Consider the following 21,539-nt stretch of genomic DNA (forward strand, 5'->3'; position numbering starts at 1 on the left):
GGGGAGATGATGTCAGAATTGGCAAAAGGATTAGAAAGCTGGACCAGAGAAGGGAATAGCTCTCAAATATGGGGAAAGTGTATAGATATTGTTATCTGTAAACCCCATAGATTTGATCTGGGGCCCATATTTGTCACAAGAGCCTATGTAAACTCTGCATCCCTGTGGGTCTGAGTTGTATTCTGTGGGTCTGAGTTGCATTCTGTGGTCATGGCTAGGAACATTCTAGGCTGCACTAATTTCAGGAGCTCTTTTTCTTAATAATACTTTTATGATTGAGGGAGAGAGAAACCAGAGCACTGCTCTGCTCTGACAAAAATGGTGCTGGAGATCAAACCTGGGGCCAAACAGCTCTAATGTCTAATGTTTCCATTCCCATTTGGGTGGTGTCTTCTCATTAGAAAAACCAAGTCTCAAGATGTTTTCATAAGAGACACCTTCATTAAGTCAGTCAAGAAGATGTTTGAGAAAAGTATATATTTTCTCATAAAATCTATAAAGAAACTGGGGGCCAGGCATTGGAACATCTGGTTGAGCACACACATTCTCATGCACAAGGATCTGGGTTCAAGCCCCTAGTGCCAACATGAAGGGGTGAAGCTTCACAGTGCTGCAGGTGTCTTCCTCCCCTTCTTCCTCTATCTCCTTTCCCTCTTAATTAAAACTAAAGGGTGGAGGAGATAGCGTAATGCAAACAGATTCTTCTGCTTGAGGCCCCAAGGTTGCAGGTTTGCTCCCCAGCACCACCATAAGCCAGAGTTGAGCAGTACGCTGGTTAAAATAATAATAGTAACAAATAATAAAATAAATTTAATGAAATCTAAACAGACTGATGCTCAAAACTGCCTATAGAGCACAAAAATACTGTTGGATTTACTGAAATGGGAAATGCTTCTCCTGAAACTGCCTTCTGAATCATGTAGTGGTACAGAAATCTCCACCCTACCTCAGCCTTCTGGCTTCTTCCCTGGGCTTTTGTTCCAGGTGGTTGATTTGCTACTTTCTGCTGGGATTTATCAGGTCTGTCTGTCTAGTGTCCTCTGCTGCTATTTACAGTGAGGCCAACTTCATCTCCACACCCTGTGGAATTCCATAAATTGTGAAATAACCACAACCAGTTTTTCAGCAACTCTAATAAACAAACTAACAACAAAAAGTGAGTCCTAGAGAAATCCCTCAGTTGAGAACAAAATTTTCTCTTTTCAATGGCACAACAAAGATTCTGGTGAGATCCCTGAAATTCTAACGGGGGGGGGGGGGGGCTATGTAGATAGAGCCCTGACCTCCGTGCTGACTTCTTTCAGGTTTTTTTTTTTTTTTTGGTCAGCCCTTGTGATGGTAACTAGACCAGAGAAGGTGTGCATTGTGTACCAGTCATCAGCTCCTGGGGGGGGGGGGTGTAGGAAGTCCCTGTACCATTGTTTAAAATCTCTGAAGGTCCTCTAGGCTAGGAGAAGGGAACTGTGTCCTTTGGGCCCCTGCCTGTCAGCTACATGGAGTAGTATGTGCTGCACAGCCCTCCCTCACTCAGCAAGTATGTACAGGGCATCTGTTCTGTACTAGGCACTGAGTGTTGGCAATACAACTGAAACCAAAACAGTGTTTCTTCCTGGGACTCATTGTCTCTTGTTGGAGACAGGAAATGAGAAAATCAAGTAAACATCTAGTTCAGTCTGGCAAATGGCAATAATTGCTGTGAGGAACACTAAGTTAGCATGCTAAGGTGAGGTGTGCACTCATCCAGGATGGCAAAGGGGCTCCCGCAAATAAGGTGACGCTCAGGGAATGTAGAGGGAAGGAGGGAGAACAAGGCCACCTTTGTGTCAGACAGAGGGAACAGTTGCAAAGCTCCTGAGTTGGGAACAGTCAAAACAGAAGAGGAGACTAGGACATGATTAGGCATGTGGTCAGTGAGATAGAGAAGCTTTGATCTTTCCTCCAAGGAAGCCAGCAGCCATTTGAGGGTCTGGGCAGAGGCACTGTTATGAGTTCCTTTTAAAAGGGTGAGCTTGACTCATATGTTGACTCATGTAGGGGCAGAGAGGCCATTAGGAAGCTATGACCATAACTCAGGCCAGGGTTGAACCATGAGGCAGTGCTGGAGATGGTAAAAAGTGGAAGCTTCTGGATAAACCAACAGGACTCCCTGATGCATCAGGTGTGAGGTGCAAAAGAAAGTCAAGGATGATATTCATAGCCCAAGCAGCTGGCAGGAACATTAGAAAATGAGGAAAATTAAAAACATTAGAAAATTTTTAAAATTTTATGAGGCAGGAACATTAGAAAAGCAGATCCAGAGAATAGATTCAGGAATTTATTTCTGGACATGGTGACATGTGAAGCAGGTGGAAACCTGAACCAGAAGCTCAAGGGTGAGGTCCAGGCTGGGGGTAGAAATTTGCGAGTCGTTGACATGTCCTGAGCGTAAGTAAGACCAGCTGGAAAGTGGAGGTCAGGGGAAAGAAGAGAGAGAGGAAAAAAAAAAAAAAACAAGATCTGAGCTCCAGGCATCCCAACATGGAGAAATCATTGAGGTGGAGGAGTGAGCCTAGGAGAGGGCATGGCCAGGCAAGGACAGAGGAGAACTCTCAGCAGCCCAGCCAGGGACACGTCTCATGAGGGAAGGAGGGCTCAGCTGTGGCCAGTGGTGCTGATAGGTCAGGCCCAATATGGACCAAGGATTGGCCTTCAGATTTGGCAATAATGGAGGAATGACAATATCCCTGAGCATAACTTCCGTAAAATGAGGGGGCAGAAGCCTGATGGGATCAGGGGGTGCTGCTTTTTTCAGAGGCCTCACTATCAAGGATGGTAACTGGAAATGTGAATTGAGAAGTCAAGGTTTATTTCTTTATTTATTGCCACCAAGGTTATTGATGAGGCTTGGTGCTAGCACAGTAAGTTCACTGCTCTTAGTGGTCATTTCCCCCCTATTATTTGATAGGACAGAGAGAAATTGAGAGGGGGAAGGGATAAACAGGAAAAGAGAAAGAAGGAAGTCGGGTGGTGGTGCAGCAGGTTAAGCGCACATGGCACAAAGTGCAAGGACTGGTTATGATCCCAGTTCAAACCCCCGGCTCCCCACCTGCAGGGGAGTGGCTTCACAGGTGGTGAAGCAGGTGTCTCTCTTCTTCTCTATCTCCCCCTTCTCTCTCAGTTTCTCTCTGTCTCTATCCAATAGCAAATTTTTAAAAATAGGAAAAGAGAAAGAGACCTACTTCATTGCTTGTGAAGCTTTGAGCTTTCCACCTATAGGTAGGAAGTGAGGTATTCAATCCGGGTCCTTGAGCATGGTAATATGTGAGTTCAATCAGCTGCACCACCACCTGGCCCCCTATTTTATTAAATAGTTGATTAATTTTTCACCAGAACACTGTTCAGCTCTAGTTTATGGTGTTGCAGGGTATTGAACCTGGGACTTTGGAACCTCAGGCATGAGGGTCTCTTTGTGTAACCATTATGCTATCTCCTCTACAAGAGAAGTTTTTAAGGATGGGAGAAAAAAATTCCATGTTTATATACTATTAGGAACAATTCAGTAGAGACAGGAGAGCACAGCCATGCAGGAGGAGGAAGAGGAAGATAGCTGGAGCACTGTCTTGGTCCTTGGGCAGAAAGGAGAGGGCTGTACATCACGTGGAGAAGCTGAGTTCCTACAGAGGCACATTCAGCCCACCCTTGCCAATAGCAGGAAGGACCAAATATGGGTGCAGATGCTAGAAGGGATGGGGGGGGCAGAGCAACTGAGGGGTATATAGAGACAATCTTTCAAGAACTTTTGTTATTTCCATGAAGTTTAGGAGCATGGTGAACAGCGTAGGTTAAGAACGGGATGAAAGGGAGTTGGGCGGTAGCACAGAGTTAAGTGCAGGTGACGCAAAGCGCAAGGACCAACATAAGGATCCCGGTTCAAGCCCCCGGCTCCCCACCTGCAGGGGAGTCTCTTCACAAGCAGTGAAGCAGATCTGCAGGTGTCTTTCTCTCCTCCTCTGTCTTCCCCTCCTCTCTCCATTTCTCTCTGTCCTGTCCAACAACGAGGACATCAATAATAACAACAATAATAACTATAACAGTAAACCAACAAGGGCAACAAAAGGGAATAAATAAATAAATATTTAAAAAAGAACGGGATGAAAGCACTCAAAGACAGGTTTTTTAATTTTCTTATTATCTTTATTTATTGGATAGATATAGCCAGAAATCAAGAAGGAAGGAGGGTGATAGAGAGGGAGAGAGACACCTGTAGCCTTGCTTCACTGCTTCGTGAAGCTTTCCCCCTGCTGCTGGGGACCAGGAGCTTGAACCCGGGTCCTTGAGCACTGTAATGTGTGTGTTTGACCAGGTGTGCTACTGCCTGGCCCCCCTCAAAGACAGTTTCTGTCTGGCCCCATGGCTACCCTGTATTTGGGACCAGTCACTTGGTCCCTACCCACTGAAGGCCCTGGGGTGGAAAAGCAACAGGCCTAGTCATTGTTTCAGCTACCTCTTTCTGCCTCCAGGGCTATCCAACCCATTCCGGGGTCTCATGAAGCTGGGCACGCTGGAGCGGCGGGGAGCCATGGGCATCTGGAAGGAGTTCTTCTGTGAGCTCTCCCCACTGGAGTTCCGCCTCTACCTGAGTGATGAGGAACGCACCTGTTTGGAGAACTGCTCACTGCTGCGCTGTGAGTCCGTGGGACCGGCCCATAGTGATGGCCGCTTCGAGCTGGTCTTTTCTGGCAAGAAGCTCACCTTTCGTGCCCCCTCCAGGGATGAAGCTGAAGACTGGCTGGACCGGGTACGGGAGGCCCTGCAGAAGTGCCGGCCCCAGCAGGAGGACGAGTGGGTGTATATCCAGTACCCAGATGAGCCTGAGGACCCTCCAGAGGCCCCCCAGGGAGGTGCCCCTCTCCACTCACACCTGCGTCCAGAGCCCGAGACACTCCAGGGCACGCCATTAGACTGGTCCTCTGCCCATGTCCCTGAGCAGGACGCCATAAAAGAATCTCTCCTGTACCTGTATACAGACAAAACCTGGGTGCCCTATATTTTCTCCCTGTCATTGGAATCTCTGAAGTGTTTCCGAGTGAAGAACAATGAGAAGATGTTAAGTGACAGCCACGGAGTGGAGACCATTCGTGATATCCTGCCAGATGCCAGTCTCGGGGGCCCAGCCTTCTTCAAAATCATCACGGCCAAGGCTGTCCTGAAGTTGCAGGCCAGGAATGCCAAAGAAGCAACACTCTGGAGAGACTTGGTGCGCAAGGTTTTAGCATCCTACCTGGAGACAGCAGAGGAGGCTATGACACTAGGTGGAAGTCTGGATGAAAACTGTCAGGAGGTGCTGAAGTTCGCCACACGGGAGAATGGTTTCCTGCTACAGTACCTGGTGGCCATCCCCACGGAGAAGGGCCTTGACTCCCAGGGCTGCTTCTGTGCAGGTGCCTACTTGTTCCTACTACCTGCAGCCTGACTCTCCCCAGCAGGGCTTCAGCTTTAGCCTCTGATATTCTGTGCCAGGTCCATACAACTAGCAAGAGCCATGCCAGAGTGAGAACCTAGATGGCTAGGCCCCATAACTTGTATCTTAGCTAGGTCCTGTCTACTCTCTTGTTGTTTCACTTTATTAAAACTTTAGTTTGGGGTTATCGTCACAAGGGTACAATTCCACATCTCCGCAAGGTAGTGTCAGCATACCTCACCTCTTCCAGACTGTCATCCTCCACCATAGGACACTGGATCTCCAAATCCCCCCAACCTCAACTCTCTCCCCTCAGCACTACTCTCTGCTGTCTAGTTATTTATTTTTACCAGAGCACTGCTCAGCTGTGGCTTCTGGTGGTGTTGGGGCTTGAACCTGGGCCCTTTGTTTTCTCAGGCATGAATGTCTTTTATATAACCATTATGAGATCTCTCCAGCCCTACTTACTTATTTTTTCTCCCAAGCCCTGAGTTGAGGAGGTAAAAATTACACACACACACACACACACACACACACACACACACACACACGACAGACAGAAAAAAGACCAAGAGACCACAGCACCAAAGCTTCCTTCAGTACAGGTCACACACATGGCAAGCTGCATAATATCCCTCTGCTCTTGTTCCATAGTAAGCTTTTCTTCCCAACCCATACACACACCCTTTCCCAACCCCTAAGCCCCCTGGGTAAACTTTGAGCATGTTGCCTGCTGTAGAGTGCCTGAGCAAGTGGCATAACTATACACTGGTTTAGGAGCCAGTCTGTTGGGGTAGAACCTGTGGGACGGGAGAGTCTGCTTCAGGACTGAAGAAGTGGTCTGCGGCGATGCCTCTGGAGTGCAGGAGGAGCTAGGCAGAGCAGAGCTTCCTGCAAAAAGTATCTTCCAGTCACCACTCACTCCTCATCCCCAGCCACCTTTTAACACACTTTTCTCCCCAGCCTGTGAGTGCTGTGCTCAAGGAGGAGGCCAGGCTCCCATGACAGCTGAAGAGGGTTCCTTCATGTTGGTGGGACAGCCCTCTCCACACTTGCTCCTACCAGCCTGTGAAGAGCAGGGTGGGAGCCTGGGATTCCTTTCTCCCTGTAAGCTTAGTTTAGCAAGCCACTGACATCTGCCTAGGTTATATTTCAGCATTTACAGGACAATCTCAGGACTTGTGTCATTTGAACTTGTAGTAACCCCACAAAATAGCAACTAGTAACTGAATTTTACAGATACTGAGACAGATTCTTGAAACAGTTTGGTGACAGTCAGGACAAGGCAGTGAGTAAGCAGAGAAGCTGGCCCTTCTAGTCCCCAGGCAGGTCTCATGCACAGGACTTAGCTAGACATTTGTCCTGCCCTGGGCTCAAGGCACACACACCCTCCTCCCATCCCTGCTGTGGAGGTGTGTCAGCAGAGGGGTTGGAGCTAAGCCCTGCACCACAGTCTGAGGCATCAGGAAGCTCTGGCTTCAAGCTGGCACCAGGTGATGTCCAGATTGCCCTGTCGCCTATGGCTGCGGCATGTCCCCAGCTCCATTCCTAACTGCTAAGGCCCTGTCTTAGTTCTTCCACTTCTGGATTCTAGCAGAGACGTGGTCCTTGAGGAAGAGTGAGCAAACAGTGGGGACACTGAACAAGAGCAGCTTGTGTAAGAAAATGCAAGACTGGGACTGGGTGGTGGCGCACCTGGTTGAGCACACATGTTACAGTGCTCAAGGACTCGGGTTCGAGCCCTTGGCCCCCACCTGCAGAGGGAAAGCTTTGCAAGTGGTGAAGCAGGGCTGCAGGTGTCTGTCTGTCTTTCTCTCTCCCTCTCTATCTCCCCTACCCTCTCGATTTCTGGCTGTCTCTATTCAATAAATAAAGATATTAAAAAATTAATAATAATAATAAAAAGAAAATGCAGGACCTAGCACTAACCCACACCCGCCATGTGAGTCTCCACCATGTGAGTCTCTGCCATGCCACTAGATTGTCATGTGACTGCAGGTTTGCCATCAGTCTCTCCAGCATAGGTCAGTGATGATTCTTATACTTTGTTGTAAAGATTAATAGGGTCGGTTCTGAGTGATAGCGATATGCACAAAAGATGGTCCTTTTTATCTCTATACTTCTCTGGAGTGGCTGGCCCTTTCTGCCACAGCAGTCTGACTATTCAGATGCTGGCTCTGCCCCCACTGCCACTCACCCCGTCTCTCTCTCCAGGATGCTCCCGGCAGATAGGCTTCTCATTTGTGCGACCCAAGCTCTGTGCCTTCTCTGGCCTATATTACTGTGACATCTGCCACCAAGATGATGCCTCAGTGATTCCAGCCAGGATCATCCACAACTGGGATCTCACCAAGAGGCCGGTAACTATTGAGCCTTCCCTGATCTGATTACACAAGACTGTGAAATGACGGGCAGGGTGGGACGGGGGGTGGTCATTTCTCTGTACTGCTCTGGTTGGAGAAAGTTGGTTCTAGGGAAGTCAAGGTTGCTAGTTCATGCCCCATGATGCAGACTAAGAGAAAAACTTGGGCCAGTCCTCAGCCGCTGAGCCACTCAGTGTTACCTTGGACCTCAGGTAGGACTTAGGATGGCTCCCCATGATTCACACCAAAAGTGTTTTAAGGCAGTGGGAACTAGGTAAATAGGTAGGTGTATAGATATGGAGAGGACAGAAAGGATAGATAAGATAGACTGAATAGGTAGGGGGATGAATGGATAGGTAATGTGTTTGTGTGTAGATATACAAATGGATGTGAATGGGTAGATGAATGTGGGTGTATGATTGGATGGTTGGTTGGTTGGCTGTGTGAGCCTTACCTATACATTTATTTACTCATATATCTAATTTTGTAAAGTCAGGATCACACTGGACTCCTGCTGCTTTTTCACTTAGTGTCGCATCTTGGGTATTTTTTGTGTTCACCAAATGCTTTTTTAAAAAAAATATTTATTTATTCCCTTTTGTTGCCCTTGTTGCTTTATTGTTGTAGTTATTGTTGTTGTTATTGATGTCGTTGTTAGATAGGACAGAGAGAAATGGAGAGAGGAGGGGAAAACAGAGAGGGGGAGAGAAAGATAGACACCTGCAGACCTGCTTCACCACTTGTGAAGCGACTCCCCTGCAGGTGGGGAGCTGGGGGCTGGAACCGGGATCCTTGCGCCGGTTCTTGCACCTTGTGCCACCTTCTCTTAACCCGCTGTGCTACCGCCAGACTCCTTACCAAATGTTTTTTAATAATATGTATTCTTTTAAAAATATTTTCTTTATTTTAATGAGGGAGATACAGACAGACCAGAGCACTGCTCAGTTCTGGCTTATGGTGGTACCATAAGCCTTAAATTTAGGATGTTAGATTCTCAGGCATGAAAGCCTTTTGCATAACCATTATGCTGCCTCCCCAGCCCAATAATATGGTTTTTTGGTTGTTGTTGTTTTGTTTTTTTGCCTCTAGGGTTATCACTGGGGCTCGGTGCCCACACCACAAATCCACTGCTCCTGGAGGCTACTTTTTCCCCTTTTTTGTTGCCCTTGTTGTTTATCATTGTTTTTGTTTTTATTACTGTTATTATTATTGTTGGATAGGATAGAGAAATCAAGAGAGGAGGAGAGAAAGATAGATACCTGCAGACCTGCTTCACCGCATGTGAAGCAACCCCCCTGCAGGTGGGGAGCCAGGATCCTTATGCCAGTTCTTGTGCTTCGCGCCATGTGTACTTAACCCGCTGCACTATCTCCTGGCCCCCAATAATATGTATTCTAAGATCTTTGGTGTTCCTATTCTCCACTTGAGCTTAGTCACTTACCTATTTGTGTTACCACAAGCAAATTATTTAACTGTTTTCTTGTCTGTAAAAGCTGTGAATAGGGGGTCAGGCTCAGCTCAGCTCTAGCTTGTGGTGGTGTGGTGGATTGAACCTGAGACTTTGGAGCCTCAGGCCTGAGAGTCTCTTTGCATAAACATTATGCTGTCAACCCCCATCCAAGACACTTCTTTTTTTTTTTGAGCTAGGAAATTGTACTTCTTTAGGCATATCTGAAATCAGGAAAAAAATCTCAGGCCTGGGGATTTATTTTGGCTGGTACCACTCTGGCTGACCCACTTGTGTGAGGCCTGCCTGGAGCATGGCAGGACGTCAGCCTGGGAATGCAGACTCTTTGTCTGCCTCCTCTAGATCCATGGGTTAGAGGCAGTCCCTGGGAGGATGAAGGCCCTGCCTGTCTACAGAGCATGGCAGTTTGGGGCACACATTCCTGCATGTTACTTCATCTGGCTGTACCCCATGCCTGAGGCCAAGCTGTGGACAGGACCTGGTCAGGGATGGAGCAGCAGTCTGAGTCACCAGGGCTTTGCCACTGAGCTGCCCATCAATGAGGGGTGGGGTGGAGTGGGGGAGTGTTGGAACCACAGGGCTCTTGGACACCAGAGATGCCAGTGGAGCTGGGAGACAGGAGACTAGAGCCTCCTGAGCCACCCAGTGTGACAGCCTCTGGGGGCCCTGTTACCTTCCTGGCTCTTTGGGGATAGCCAGGCCACAGTGGGGCCACTGTAGGCACTCATGGAACTGATAGTTATGTGGAATATCCTTTAAATCACAAATAAACACAAATCTGAAAGAAAACTCAAAATGCCATGAGGTAAGAACTTCTGCTTCCCCCACCCCCACCTTTCAGATAAGGAAACCCAGTCATAGAGAGATTGAGCAAGTGTCTTAAAGTCATACCATGAGGAAGTGGTGGAGACAGGATTGAAATCCGGTTCTAACCCGAAGCCTGACCCCAGGCACGGCATAGCTGTTGCTGGTGGAGGACATTTCCGCTCCTCCATCCTTCTCATTGTGGAGGAGGGGGCGGCCTTGAGGTGGTGTGGGCAGGCCCAGGCTCCACTTTCCACCAGCTTGTCCAACATTAAGCCATGTTAGCGTCTCTAAGCCTCAGTTTCTCATTTATTAAATGAAGGACGATGACACAGTACCTGCTGGCTTGTCGTGAGGATGAAGACGGGATGTGTCTAGCTTCTGAGTCACTTCAGCATTAGGGATAGGGCTGAGAGCAGAGCCTTTAATGCCCTGTTAGGCAAGGCTGAGATTGATCCCTCCCCTCACATGGAGATTTGGGGGAGCCCTGGTTGGTGCTGCTGGTGAGAACTGAGATGCTCGGGAAACTTCATGCTAAGCTGAGTCTGATCTGTGGCTTCCTGTGCTTGGAGCCTGGCTCAGTCCAGTCACCTGGTTTCTGAGTCAGCCAGCCTAGGGGGTAGCGCCTGTTTCCTGCAGGCAGGCTCTTGGGGGCAGGGAAGACAGGAAGCCATGGGGAATGTCCAGGAGGCCTGGGAGGGGCTGAAGGAAGGAAAAAGCTGAAGAGAGCAGCTCTCCTCCATCCCAGCATGGATGGGAGGAGGGGCAGCAGGTACACTGGAGGGAGAGTGGGTCTGGGTGTCAGATCAGATGGATCCAAGTCCTGACTTTAATGAACTGCAGACCATGATCATGTCACTTCACCTCACAAGCCTCTGTTTTCCCATCTGTGAAATAAAGATGGTACCCCTCCCCTGGGTGGGTGGCTGCAGGGATGAGTGGCCGTTCTTTCCCGTCGCTGACACCCAGTGGTTTCCTCAGATCTGCCGGCAGGCCCTTAAGTTCCTGACGCAGATCCGGGCACAGCCCCTCATCAATCTGCAGCTGGTGAACTCATCCCTGTACGACCACGTGGAGCGCATGCACCTTATTGAGAGGAGCCGTGAGCAGCTGAAGCTTCTGGGGGATTACCTGGGCCTGTGCCGAAGCGGGGCCCTGAAGGAGCTCAGCAAGAGGTGAGCACCAATGCAGGGACACACACACACACACACACACACACACACACACACATACACACACTGCTCAAGGCACTCTCACAGGAGAAATGCCAGGGCTGGTGGCTATCTCCTTTCCACTGGACATGAGAAATAGTCATGTGCTTGAGGAGTGGCCGTTCTTTGTTTAGGTACTCATTCATTCATTCAATCAGTCAGTCACTGAGCACAAACATATTGAGAATATACTTAAATTTGCCCAGCACAGGGCCAAATGTGGGGGCTGCAGTGCTGAGCAAGGTAGACCTGGGTCCTGCCATCTTGAAGGGAAGTAGAGAAGAGACAGCAGCTATAACTGGGGGCCAGGAGGGAGACAGAGGCAGCCCTGGAACAACAAAGGTGGCTCCTCTCACCCAGACTGGAGGGAGGGGTCGGAAGGGAAGACTTCTTGGAGGAGTGAGGCAGAAGAGAAGCAGCAGAGAGTGTTTCAGACAGAAAAGACAGTGTATCCAGGCCCTAAAGAAGATGCTGTTCAGAAAAGCACAGGGAGAACTGTGACTATGGGGCCCTTGGTGGGGAGTGTGGAGAGAGCCAGGCTGAGAAGCCACTCCTCCCCTGGCCAGACCTCTAGGTCAGCTTTGCTAGCTTTGCTGCCATCCATGGCAACATGCCTTCCAGGATTCTTGGAGGAGAGTGACATCAGGGTGCCTTTTAGGAAGCCTCTGGGTACCCAGGCCCTAGAGGCCTTTGCCTTTAGTGCTTTAGATAGGAGTGACACCTTCTACAGGGCTGTGCAGTCCTGGGCACTCAGGAGGGCAGATGTCTTGTGGAGGAGCTGTTGCCCATGGCCCAGTTGGGCCTTATTGCTGGGTTTCTCACAAGTCCCTCTACTCCACAGCCTGGCACAGGGACCACTTTTCTGATGAGCTGTGCCCCCTCAGCCCTGGGCCCTATTCTCTATAGGCCTGGAAGAAAGCCCTGTGGGGGGGTCACCATGAAGTCTAGGAGGCTGGTCCCCTGGGAGGTTCTGCCTGTCTCTATCAACAGCTGCACAGCAAGACCCTGAGCTTTTGAGGCCACCCTTCTGACCCTTGAGCAGGACGGTGAAAGCTTGAGTTAGGTGGAACCCTATCATCTTCCATATGCAGATGTGTCTACAGACCTGGGGAGACTAGATGCCTTCAGGGTGGGTCTGCTCCCCTGTCCTCACCCTGCTGCTCCATCCCTGAGTGACAGCACTGTGTACTTGCTGTGTGTTTGGCCTGTGTTTGTGTGCCTATCCCAGACCCACACTGTGGGTCTTCGCTTCCCAGAGCCTCAGCTGTCTTGTCTGTAAACTGGGCCAGTAGTTCGCTCTCAAGTTCATGTGGCCTCCCAGAATTGTGAGGGTGAGTGGCCACATGAGGGACTCAAGCCTGGACAGGGACAGGGACAGACAGGTGGGTTAGGTAAGCTCCTAGGAGGTGGTGTCAGAGCTGACAGTTTTTGTTTGTTTGTTTGTTTGTTTGATTGTTGGATAGAGACAGAAATTGAGAGGGGTGGGAGAGTTAGGGAGGAAAAGAGACATCTACAGCTTTACTTCACCACTTGTGAAGCTTTCCCCCTGCAGGTGGGGACCAGGGGCTTGAACCTGGACCCTTGTGCACTGTAATGTGTGCACTTAACCAGGTGCGCTACCACCTGGCCCCTGAGCTGACAGTTTGTAGAGCTCTTCTCCATTTTCACTTAGAGAACTGTGTCTTTGCAAAGGTAGTAATTATTCAATCAGTGTAAAAGGTGGGGGAGCAGAGCGCTCAGCTCCCCTCTGCAGCACCGTTAACCACGTTATATCATGCTCCCCAGCCTCTTTCTGTCCCTACACTGGAAACAGCATCGCTACAACACAAACAGCTTCAGGGACTTAACAGGTTTAGCAAAAGAACTACAGAGAAGAAAGGGGATGGAGTACCCCAGTTTCCTATTTAAGGGAACCTGGGAAGCTGAGTGGGAGTGGGACTCTCCAGGACTCCCAAAGTATAACTGGATATAGGGACCCACCCTCAAAAGCTCTGTGTCACACTACAGGCATTTGGGATTTATTCTGCCAGCAGTGGGGAGCAGTTAAAGGCTTTTGAGCTCTAGACTGTTACATTCTGTTAAGAGGTTTAGAAGAGACCAGTCTGGCTGAGGTGGGGTGAGTTATGGTAAGTAATTTTCTCAGATAAGTATGGAGGGGGACTGAGTTGGCCAGAGTGGAGGTGAAAAGATGGGAGGGGCAGAGAGGAATGTGTAGGTTGTGTGTGGGAGGTGAAATCTAAACAGAGTTCCCCTTGCCAGCCACAGAATCCTAGCTGGGTCCGCTGGGAGAAAGGGGATTGTTTGGCAGGCCTGGGCTTGTCTTCAAGGGCTGGAGAAGCCCCCAGTGACCTTTGTGAAGGAGCTGGCACAGAATTGCCCTATGAAGGTGTGTGTTCACTGAATTTCAGATCTGTCTTTCATATGCTTGGGGGGTTAGACAGAAGAGGAGCTGGCTCAGAGGAGACACTCACCTGACACAGGTCATGACTGATCCAGAACTGCCAGCCCTCACCAGTACCCTTTCTGCCTTTTTAATTTTTTTCCCCTTACTTCCTTATTTTATTTTATTTTTTTCCATTAACTCTTCAGCTCTGGCTTCTGGTGCTGTGGGGGATTGAACCTGGGACTTTGGTGCCTCATGCATGAGCATCTATTTACATAACCATTATGCTGTGTCCCCTGCCACCATACTTTTTAATTAATTAATTGCCACCAGTGTTATTCTTGGGGTTCAGTGTCTACATGACAAACCCATTGCCCTGGTAACCATTTCTTCTTTTTATTTGATAGGATAAAGAGAAATTAGGGGGAGTGGGGAGGGAGAGAGAAGGAGAGGCACCTGCAGCATTGCTTCACTGTTCTTGAAGCTTCCCACCTACAGGTAGGGACCAGGGACTTAAACCTAAGTGCTCGTACATGGTAATGTGTATTCTCAACCACCTAGCCCCATGTCCATTACCTCTTTCACTGTCAGTCAGAGGCCTCCTGATTCCTCAGCCTCACCCCTGAGGAAGACAGAGAGAGGTCTCCTCATTGTGTGGTTAGAGAACAGAGCCCCAGTGTGGGTCTGGAGTGTGGATTTCCCTCCTGGAGTGCATGAGTACACCAGCTCCAGGTGGCTTGCCTACTGAACTACAACACAAACAAGCTGTTTGTGTTGTAGACTGGGCCTGCCTAGTCTTGGGGCCTCTAGGACCATGGGCAGAGAGAAAACAGCAGAGATGAGTCCCATCCAAAGCAGCCCCACCCTTCCTGCCTGCTCTGGGACAGCCTGTATACCCACCCCCACCCCCCACCCCCACCCCTGTGTTTTCCTGGTGATAAATGGCAACTTCCTGTTTCCAGAAAGCTGGAAGTTTACTTGGGAAACCAGCTCAGAGAACCAAGCAGCTAGACAGCAGTGTCCTCACCCCACGGGGCATAGTGTAGCCTGTGTGCTGGTGGGTGGAGCTTGCCATCTCCAACTTGGATTGTTGGGGCTGGTCCCATCCAGCCCCCCAGAGATTCTGGGCACCCTAGGACAGGCTCCCAAGCTTCCTCCAACTTGGAGCATTCTTTCCCCACCCCCAGGACCCACACAACAAGGCCAGGCCAACTTGTCTACCAGGGAAATTTCTGCAGGTGTTTCCTCTCCCTTCCTCAGGATGTAAGCCTTGAGATCCCTGCCATGGGTGAGGTGGAAATTAGAGCAGTCTTTGGTGCTTCAGCCCTTGTCCTGTCTCTTCCCATCCGTCCCTGAAATGGAACCTCAGGGCCTAGGAAACCTCTCTGTTCCTCTCACATAACACTGAAACCAGATGCCTGATCCTGTACTAGACCAGAGGATGCAGAGGGCATCTGACACATCTTATGCATTTCCATCCCCAGCACTGTCTCTAGTCACAGAGGCAGTAGTGACAACAGCTAACACCTATAGGCAGTCACCCAGTGAATAAGAGACTCAGGCTCTGGAGCCAGACTCCTGCCTTCAAATTTCAGCTCTGCCACTTAGTAGCTGTGTGACCAGAGGAGAATTATTTGACCTCTCTGTGCCTTCATTTCCACACACACAGGATTATGGTGAGAACTAAGTGAGTTAGTCTGTATAAAGCCTTTAGCTCAGTTCCTGGTATCAAGCAATAACTTTCCTCAGCTTCCCCCTCATTATAGGCTTCCCTGCTCTGAGCCAACTTTTCAGAGACAGAGATACCACAGCACCAAAGCTCCCTCCCCACCCTGGCAGTATTCCATGTGGTATGCTGGGGGCACCCTCCCAAATGAGCTCTCACATAGCCTCTGATTATTTCTACAGTCTTCTATTTTATTATTTCATACTTTTAGTTTTTTCCCCCCAGCTTGATTGAGGTATAAGTGACAAGTGAAATTTAAAGCTATGTAAAGTGTGCATCATTGCACATTGTGAAAAGACTATCTTCTAGTATAGCCCTCACCCTCACTACTTCCTTAATTTATGTTCATTCATTTAGTTTTGCCACAAACCTTGAGGCACTGCTCTCAGTAAGTTTCAAGCTTAAAACACAGTATTGTCAACTATCAGTGTTTACCATGTGCTAGGTGCAGTGCCAAATATTTTAAATAAACTATTTAGTCCTCAAAATAGCACCACTTTTCCAATGGAGTTAGAGGTTCTGAGAGGTTAAGTGACTTGTTGAGGGTTCTGGGAAAGGCTTGTCCAAGTCCCAGTGGAAAGCCACTGTTGGTCCCTGCCCTGCCCTGAAGGAGTTGCTTATATAGGTGAGCATTGCTCAAGGAATGAAAGCACACAGGTTGGCCCCAGTCTTGGCAACCTTTCTAAGGAAACTCTTGTGTTTTCTAAAGGTTCAACCATAGGAATTATCTCTTGGAGTCTCCCCACAAGTACAGTGTTGCTGACCTCCAGCAGGTGAGGAAGTTTGTCTGTACCCCCTCCCCACCATCTAACATGCCTCCCCAGAGGACCCTCCTTGGAGAAATCAAAGGGAGATGGGAAGGAGCACCTGCAGCTCACTGCAGTTGAGGCAGTGGCCCTCAGCCTTTCGGGGTCCCTGTGGTATCCTGAGTTGCCAGAGTGGTAACAGAGCTCCCATCCCCTCAGGAACAGGTCACACTCCAGGCAAGCCCAGGATCACTCCCTCTGATTCTAGACTTGTCCCCAGGCTTGGAAGGCAGAGGGAGGATAGACAAGCAGGGTGACAGTTTGGGAGAGTCCTTTCCTCCAGGGGAGTATACAAGGGCTTGTCTCCAGTCCCCACAATCCTACCAGCCTCGTATGCAGGGCTGGAGGCCCCCCGTCGCCTAGCCTGATTGGGGTGGGGGTGTCTTGCCCAAGTGGGAAAACCCTTCTCTCGGTGGGCTCTCTGTGGGCAGGTTTTCTTGAGCCACAGCAGACTGGTTTTTGCAGATGGCCTCAGCCTCAGCACAGCTGCCTGAAAGGCCCACACTTGCCCCCACAGATTGCAGAAGGGGTGTATGAAGGATTCCTCAAGGCCCTGATCGAGTTTGCCTCCCAGCACGTCTACCACTGTGACCTGTGCACCCAGCGTGGTTTCATCTGCCAGATCTGCCACCACCATGACATCATCTTCCCCTTCGAGTTTGACACCACAGTCAGGTATGTGGAACACTGGGCAGCTGCCTAGCCCCATCTCCACCCCTAGCTGGCCCCAGGGTTCCAGGACTGAGGGCTCAGCGCACTGTAGGGGAGCACAGTAGATAGCTGCTGCCATGGGTGTTGAGGTTGTCTCAGGCAACGCACACCAGGGCCCACCACAGCTAGCTCCAGGTCAGCTCTGGAGACAAGGTGAGTCCTCACGGGACTTCCCTGTGCCACCTATCTGCTGGAGAAGATGCCGATGCTGACTGGGCAAGGCCTTTCTGCTGATGGGACTTTGCTTGTAGAGAATAAGGAGCTGAGTGAACCATGACCCTGGGGAGTTGACAGAAAGCCTGGCACAAAGTATTTACCTGGTGGGTGGCATGTGCCTCTGCCAGTGTAATGAGCATCCTTGTCTCCATTATTGCTCATTGTCAGAAGCCTCTAAATTGAAGAGTTCATCTACCAACCCATGTAGGAGTAGAAAATGGAACTAGTGGGGGCATTCCCTGGCCAGGATTGAGCCCCTTAATAGACTGAGGGCTGAATCAGCTAAACTGCAGTGTATTTGCTTGTTTGTTGTTGTTGTTGTTTGTTTCTTTGTTTTGCTTTTAAGATGCTTGTATATTAATGAGAAAGAGGGAGGGAAAAGAAGGAGAATGAGAGAGCACCGCTCTGACATATGCATTACTAGGAATCAAACTCAGAACCCCATGCTTAAAAGTCTCACACTTTATCCATTGTGTCACCTCCCAAACCTTAAAAATGCTTAGTGTTTTAACCATAGGCAAGAAAGTCCTCAGTAACATTTATTTAAAGAAACAAAACCAAAACAACAACAAAAAAAAGGAAACAGTATCAGCATGCATCCTTGTGACTTAGGGGAAGCTCTGTTGCAAGAGTCTTGGGTTATGTCTGGGGTGGAGAGGGGCACCCAAGACCCTGGGATTGGAGGGTGCTCCCAGTGGGTGCTGGTCAGGGACACTGCCAGCCGCAGTCCCACTGGCACAGCAGGACTTGTCCATCTACTCAGGTGTGACAAATGCAAGACAGTCTTCCACCAGAGCTGCCAGGCTGTGGCAAGGAAGGACTGTCCCCGCTGTGCACGCCGCCGCAAGTACCAAGAACAGAACAATCTCACCTAACTGCACAGCCTGTCCCAGCCCTGAGGATAAGCTGTCCTAGCTGAGTTTGCCATCGGTTTCTCCATTCTGGATACGCTTGCAAGGCATTGCAGCTATCTCCCCTTGTAAGGAGGCCAGAGCAGGAACTGACCGGAGGAAGCCCTGATGATGTCACCTGATGATGTCACTGCTGGGGAAGGGGCTTTCACACTAGTCAGCCCTCCCACCCCCACTGACACTTCCATTAGGGCTGTTCAAACACTGTGGAACAAGATACCGGCATGTTTCCAACTTCACATTCCTGATTAAAAGGTCTACTTTTTTAAAGGTGGCTTCCCCCTCTTCATATTTCAACAGAAATTATTTTTTTATTCTTAAGCCTACACAAGCCACCCAAGAAACCAGTCATCCTCAGCTTGAGCAGATGTGAGGAAACTGCTCAGCCCCAGCCTGTGGGTGGTAAGAAGGCCAGGCAGGCAGGCCACCAGTGGGACACAGCCCATCAGCTGGGCCCCTGCCTTCCTTCACCCTCTGCAGGTGCTTGGATAATGTGCCAAATCACCCCAGGACCAGCCACCCCACCTCCACTCCTTGACATACCTTCCTCCCCTAAAAAGCCCATAACCATTCTTCCTGTCACAGCCCCTGGGGCCCTTCTTAAGCCTGCAACCTTGGTCCCTGTGGCAGAAAGGATGGCTGAGAACCAGCACTGTCAGCACTTTTGAACCTTCCTTATTCCAGGGAAGGGCCATTATCTTGCCCACCCTCAGCCCTGTGCCCTCCTGGCTCTGGCCTTAGACCCACAGCCAGGTGGGCAAGGTGTGGCTGCAGTCGCTCTGGGGAGATGCACCCATCCACCCACCTGACTGAGCAGTTGAGACAGAGCCCTGCTGGACCCCCAGAGGGTAGAAGTCCAGGTGAGGAGCCAGTATGCCCACCATGGCTATCAGATGCCACACTGGAGCTGTGAGCCCCTGGCCTTCCATGAAGAGCTCTGCTGCTGAGATGGACAGGGGAGTCGGGGAGAAGCCACTTGCTGGAAGGATGCTCAGCCTGAGTTTACAAAGCCATGAATTCATGACACTTTACCAGATTGGCCCAGTAAGGGCACTGCCAGGGACTAGAAGATGTGCTGGAGCACTATCACCTTTATAAAAAGGAGGGTGAAGCCTGGAATTGTCTCCAAGGTGACAATTAACTCTTAAGGTGTGGGAGGCACTCTGGAGGTGATGTCTCCACTTTCTGTCTCTCCCCCCCCTCCACCGCCCCCGACACACACACACACCTTTCTGGACCCAGCAGGCCCTTCTCAGCCTGGAGTCGTCTGGCCATCTTTTCCTGTGCTTAGTATGGACTGGAGGCCTCAGGTGCAGATGGCTTGTCACCATCAAGAGATGAGCCTCCTCCCACCTGTCCATTGAGGTGATTCTGCTGCTGAGTCACCTGCCCAGCCCTGTGGAACTGGGTAAATTGTGCAATAGAATGGCGACAGTAGTAGGCAGGGAGGGAGAGGCCATCTCACAGCTTCCCTATGTACTGAGCACTCTGGAGCTGCCTCCTGGACAGGAAAGTGGATCCTGTCCTCACCCCAGCCCCCAGCCCCAACCAGCATTAATGCTGCACTGCAAACATGGCCTAGTCAGATCCCCATGTGGGCAGAAACCTGGCCTGGTAGGGGTAGCACCCCCTGAGCCCTGTTTTCCTGAGCTTGTGAGTCTACTGGATTCCAGAGGTGCCCTAGGAGTCAGCAGGAGTGAGGCCCTGAGGAACCTACTGCCACTTTCCTGGAAATTATTAGCATTAGTGCTGCCCCTCTCCCCAAACCAAAAAGCTGCTACTGCTTGCAGATGAGTTGACTTCTGCCTGCCTCACCTCCAATGGGAAGCTGATAGTAACCTCAGTATCTATCTCCATAATGTCATTTTATGCAATAAACTGTTTCTGGTAAGGGGCCCTGGCCCTGAGAAGTGCTTTACCATGTATTGAAGGAACTGCTGTGTGTGTGATGTTTGAGTGATATTACAGTAAAGACCTAATCTTTCTAATCTCTGGCCTCACTTTTGAATCCCAATGTAGTTGCTGGTGGGGGTGGGTTGGGGGGAGAGGCTGGAGGGAGGGGACCACAGGTCTACCATTATTCTGCAGTCCTCACTCTCTCAGTTGGGGGAGCAGGGGTGATAGGCAGATGATGAGTGGCACATGGAGTAGGGATATGATAGTAGCAGTTTACACTTCACCCTTACCTTCCCTAGGGCAGCCCTGAGGAATAGAATTTCAGGGGTTTTGGGGAGGTTCATTCACAGACACTGAACTGAAGCTGATGCCTGAAATTCCACCCCTGTGGAATTTCTTTCCTGTGCCTTAAAGTCAGAATACAGACCTCAGACACTGAAATATGTGAAACCTCAGGACTGTTTCTCACAGGTTAATTAAGGAAAGAGAAGGGCTTAGGAAGGACAAGCTGTTTGAGCCAGGTCAAGGCAGGTCTCATGGCCTCCTGGGGCGGAGGAGAGATATTGATAGCCCCATTGTGAAGAAAGAAGGAAACAGACCGATTCCCTGGGAAAACAGCACTGAAAGAGATGACATTCCGATCTGCGGATTCTGCCTGCAATTTCCTGTCCTTTCAACCTATAGAGGAAGCACCCTCTTGTCATTCTGTGGGTGCCAGCTCCCCCTCTGCTCCCTCCTAGGGGTACTAGATGGTAGGCTCAGAGCAGACAAGGGGAGCCAGGCTAGAGTGGGGGATGGAGGGCTAGGAACAGGAGAGCTGGGCTGTTTCCAGAGGACTGAAGCTTCCTGCAACGGCAGCCCAGTGCCTCCCTGGGCACGTATCTCTCCACCCCCTTCCCCAGCCCAAAGGAAGCTGGGAAGCTGGGAGGCTTTACTACAAGAAGTGGAAAGCTTATCTAAAAAACAAAAGTAATAATATAGTGTGTGTACTTCTGACAATAATGTAATAACAAAATACTGTGTTTACTTCCTCATTCAGTCTTCTCCACAATCCTATGCAGTAGGTGTTACTCAGCTTACTGGAGGGACAAATGCAGCAGGTTGTTCTGATCTTACTGGCCACAGACTGACTTGGTGGGTGGCCCTCTTCTCTGATAAGAATCTAGGGGGAGGCGGTGCCGAATCAAGTCGGGGGAGGGAAATCTGTACAGAAATTGGGATATGGAGGCTCCTGTACCCTCACTCCACGATTGGAGCCCTCCTGCCACCACCCCCAGAAGGCATTCAGGTGTGGTCCAGGATCCCGGGAGGGGCCGGGGGAGGGAGTGGTGTCTCCGTTCCTGGGACGCAGGCCCGGCCCAGAGAGGACAGGAAGCCAGGACACCGGGGATTGTCTCTCCAAGCGGCGGCCCAACCCCAGCCCGGGAGGAAGTTCTGCCGAGAGCTCTCCACCGGTGCCTCCCTCGCTATATTGTTGAACAGGAAACTGGGCAGCGCGGGAGCTGGGCGGCTGAGCGGGGGGCGCGGACGCCGAGCCCATGCGCGCCTGCCCCGGCAAGTGCAGGCTTGGCCAGCGGACGGACAGCCCGAGGTGCCAGGGTGAG

The 21,539-nt window shown here is 50.2% G+C and overlaps 1 protein-coding gene across 12 annotated transcripts in view; it reads left to right on the forward strand.

The window, feature by feature from the left end:
* The window catches only part of LOC103127443 (rho GTPase-activating protein 27), a 104,358-nt gene that overhangs the window by 41,923 nt on the left and 40,896 nt on the right, over positions 1–21,539 (forward strand). For 5 of the 12 annotated variants that reach the window (XM_060203308.1, XM_060203309.1, XM_060203310.1 and 2 more), the window contains 6 exons: positions 4,500–5,420; positions 7,655–7,800; positions 11,057–11,250; positions 16,105–16,168; positions 16,719–16,876; positions 18,362–20,027. In XM_060203308.1, coding sequence (XP_060059291.1) covers positions 4,500–5,420; positions 7,655–7,800; positions 11,057–11,250; positions 16,105–16,168; positions 16,719–16,876; positions 18,362–18,707 — 1,829 coding nt within the window. In that variant the 3' untranslated portion in view covers positions 18,708–20,027. Of the gene's footprint in view, positions 1–4,499; positions 5,421–7,654; positions 7,801–11,056; positions 11,251–16,104; positions 16,169–16,718; positions 16,877–17,891; positions 20,028–20,974; positions 21,535–21,539 lie in introns of those variants that run through there. The other 7 variants (XM_060203313.1, XM_060203315.1, XR_009553001.1 and 4 more) reach the window with 6 other exon arrangements.

This window comes from Erinaceus europaeus, chromosome 12 (assembly GCF_950295315.1).
Source record: "Erinaceus europaeus chromosome 12, mEriEur2.1, whole genome shotgun sequence".
NCBI lineage: Eukaryota > Metazoa > Chordata > Mammalia > Eulipotyphla > Erinaceidae > Erinaceus > Erinaceus europaeus.